This window comes from Penaeus vannamei, chromosome 29 (assembly GCF_042767895.1).
Source record: "Penaeus vannamei isolate JL-2024 chromosome 29, ASM4276789v1, whole genome shotgun sequence".
Lineage (NCBI taxonomy): Eukaryota > Metazoa > Arthropoda > Malacostraca > Decapoda > Penaeidae > Penaeus > Penaeus vannamei.
This window is the reverse complement of record NC_091577.1, coordinates 15,818,379-15,820,878: the sequence shown is the minus strand read 5'-3', so window position 1 is coordinate 15,820,878 and position 2,500 is coordinate 15,818,379. Positions and strand designations below refer to the sequence as shown.

At 34.7% G+C, this 2,500-nt stretch overlaps 1 protein-coding gene across 1 annotated transcript in view; it reads left to right on the top strand.

Annotated features, from left to right (window-relative positions):
* tctn (tectonic) overlaps window positions 1-2,500 on the top strand; it is an 8,384-nt gene that overhangs the window by 5,745 nt on the left and 139 nt on the right. The window contains exons 7-9 of the mRNA XM_027364115.2: window positions 1-268; window positions 432-761; window positions 926-2,500. The exon at window positions 1-268 is cut by the window's left edge and continues 360 nt beyond it; the exon at window positions 926-2,500 is cut by the window's right edge and continues 139 nt beyond it. Coding sequence (XP_027219916.2) covers window positions 1-268; window positions 432-761; window positions 926-1,311 — 984 coding nt within the window. The 3' untranslated portion in view covers window positions 1,312-2,500. The remainder of the gene's footprint in view (window positions 269-431; window positions 762-925) is intronic.

Sequence of the window (2,500 nt, the reverse complement as noted above, 5' to 3'; positions counted from 1 at the left end):
TACAGGAATGGTATTTGCCAAAATGTTGTTTCAAACATTTTTTACCAATTTACTCATAATGGCACAGAGGGTTTATCAAAGGTACATGCAAAAGTTCATTTGACCAACATCAGTGACCAAACGACACAGGCCTCTCAGATCTTTGAGACTAAACACACTTGGGCATCTTCTGAAGAACTCATCATATTTGAAAGAAGTGGTCGACCTGGCTATGTATATGGAAAGCCTTTGATATTAGGAAAACATGTGGAAAATGTAACAGAGGAAGGTTAGTACAGACTCCAAAGTAACTGTGTAATCATTATGAATCCCTACTGAAGATTTCTTGTTCTTTCTTTGTGATGATAATTTATTGAATATATGTGATAACTATTTTTTTCAGCATTCCTCCTTGCATTAATGAATGATTTGTGATTTTTAAACATTTTCAGGAGATTTGAAAGAAGCCATCATCCTAGATACAGATCCTGAGAACTGGCTAACTGTACTCTCACCAGGACCAGAAGGGGCCTGCAACCACCGCACAAAGGTCACTTTTGGTCAAGATATCAGGTCTGGATGTGCCATGACAGTAACCCAAGATGAGTTAGCAAATAGATGCCAAGCTTTACAGAAGAAATTTCAAGAAATACTACTGGGAAGTGTATTACTAAATTCTTATGGTTTGCGAATAGCATCGTATGGAGACTCCAGTGTCAACAACGCAGCTGATTGGGTTCCAATTCTTGTGCCAGAGAAGCCCAGAGCAGGATCATTCTCAAGTGGGTAGTCAGTAATTGCATCATGTTCAAAAAGAGATTCTTGGCTTATATGGATACTGTCAAAGAACCAGAGATTTTGATTAGGTTTACCTTTTTTGATTTTTATCTTAAAAACATACTAAGTATCATATCAGATGGTAGTTAATCTATAGATCTTATTTCAGGTTCAATACTCGGGAAAACAAAATGTGCTGAGCTGGTCCTCTCAGTTCATCTAGAAATTGCCTTCAGTCTACAAGGAGCATTAGCCAATCCACAAGCAAAAGTAGTGGGTATTGTTCTTCATTATGGAGAACCACAAGACATTGCTATTACTTGCATTAGACCATCTTGTCAGAACCAGACAGTTCCTGTAGAACTTGTGTCTTCAGTATCCTTTGTAGATGTCACCCAGTCTGCACATCCGGCTTTTGAACAGCCACCAAGATTAGACTTAAAGCTGCCATATGACTTCTTTTATCCATTCTTACCTTCATCCAGTATGCCAGTTTATGAGAGGAATTTTGTGTGGGTTGTTTTGATTTTCATTTCTTGTGTGTTATTTGTTTAATGATTTTTTTAAGGAATGTCTTTAATGCATTTTTCTATATTGTAGCTTAGAAATTGGTAAGACAATTGAATGTGTCTGTTTATTTTTTTTTTCTTGGTGTAATCTTCTTTTTAAATTTTTAAGTTTGCTATTTTATTCAAAATCTGAAGAAAACCATATTCTATTTGTGACATCCATGTAAAAAGTCTATTCATTTGACTATGACTATGATTTACTTCTTGAGACCTATAAATTATGTTAAACGTCACACCTTGTGACATTTTACTCTTTATTTCAATACCCGTAAAGCCTCTTCACCCTCCCTACCTTATCACTTTCCCAGTATATTCTATATTCTAGCACACAACTGAGAAATAGCACCGAAAATTAGACATATGGAACTGCTCCATGCACCTGTAATTATAGAAAAGACACATTCAGGATATCATACCAAGTAAACCAATTCCTTACTACAGTCTTATTATAATCACATGGCATTTATTTTTGGTGCTCAGATGCAGTGGATATGAAATTGATTCCCATCACTTTCAGTACTGCAAATTTGATCTTAGAGTGTTTCAAGCAGTCTCTGTTATGCAAAGTTTTATATAGAAGCATAACTAAAGAGGTGTGTCTACATAAGCTGGTCAGATGTTAGATCATTCCTTCAACAGATTTAGTTTTTATTTTAATTGAAGCTGTAGCAATTTATATAGTTACAAGGCAGTTTGTGTAGTGTGGAGCATTTTTTTTACTCCACTGTGATCAGTGGGTCGTAAGATTTTGGGGTAATTTTGATGGCTTTTCCCAGTTAATTCACTATTGCCAACAAAGTAATTGTGTTGTGAGCAAAGGGTGAAGTTTGGTACTCTGCTTTTACTGCTAAGGTTCAAACACTTTGTGCCTCAAAACATTTAACTATCAGGTTCTTTCCATTTTTATCATTATTGTGGCTTCCATAGCATTGGACCATCCTTTTTAACTAATATTGGTAATTGGTGTTTAATATTTTTCTTGTGCTTTCATAATGTAATCTTACTGTAACAAGTGCAAATTACACATATTGGTGTTTGATATATTTGTTAAACAGTGGCATATGATATTTACAAATATTGTATATATAGTACAGAAAATATGTTCATACTGAATGATGATTTGTCATGTGAAGTATGTTTACTTTTTTGAAAGTAAAACACCTGTAATGAGAATA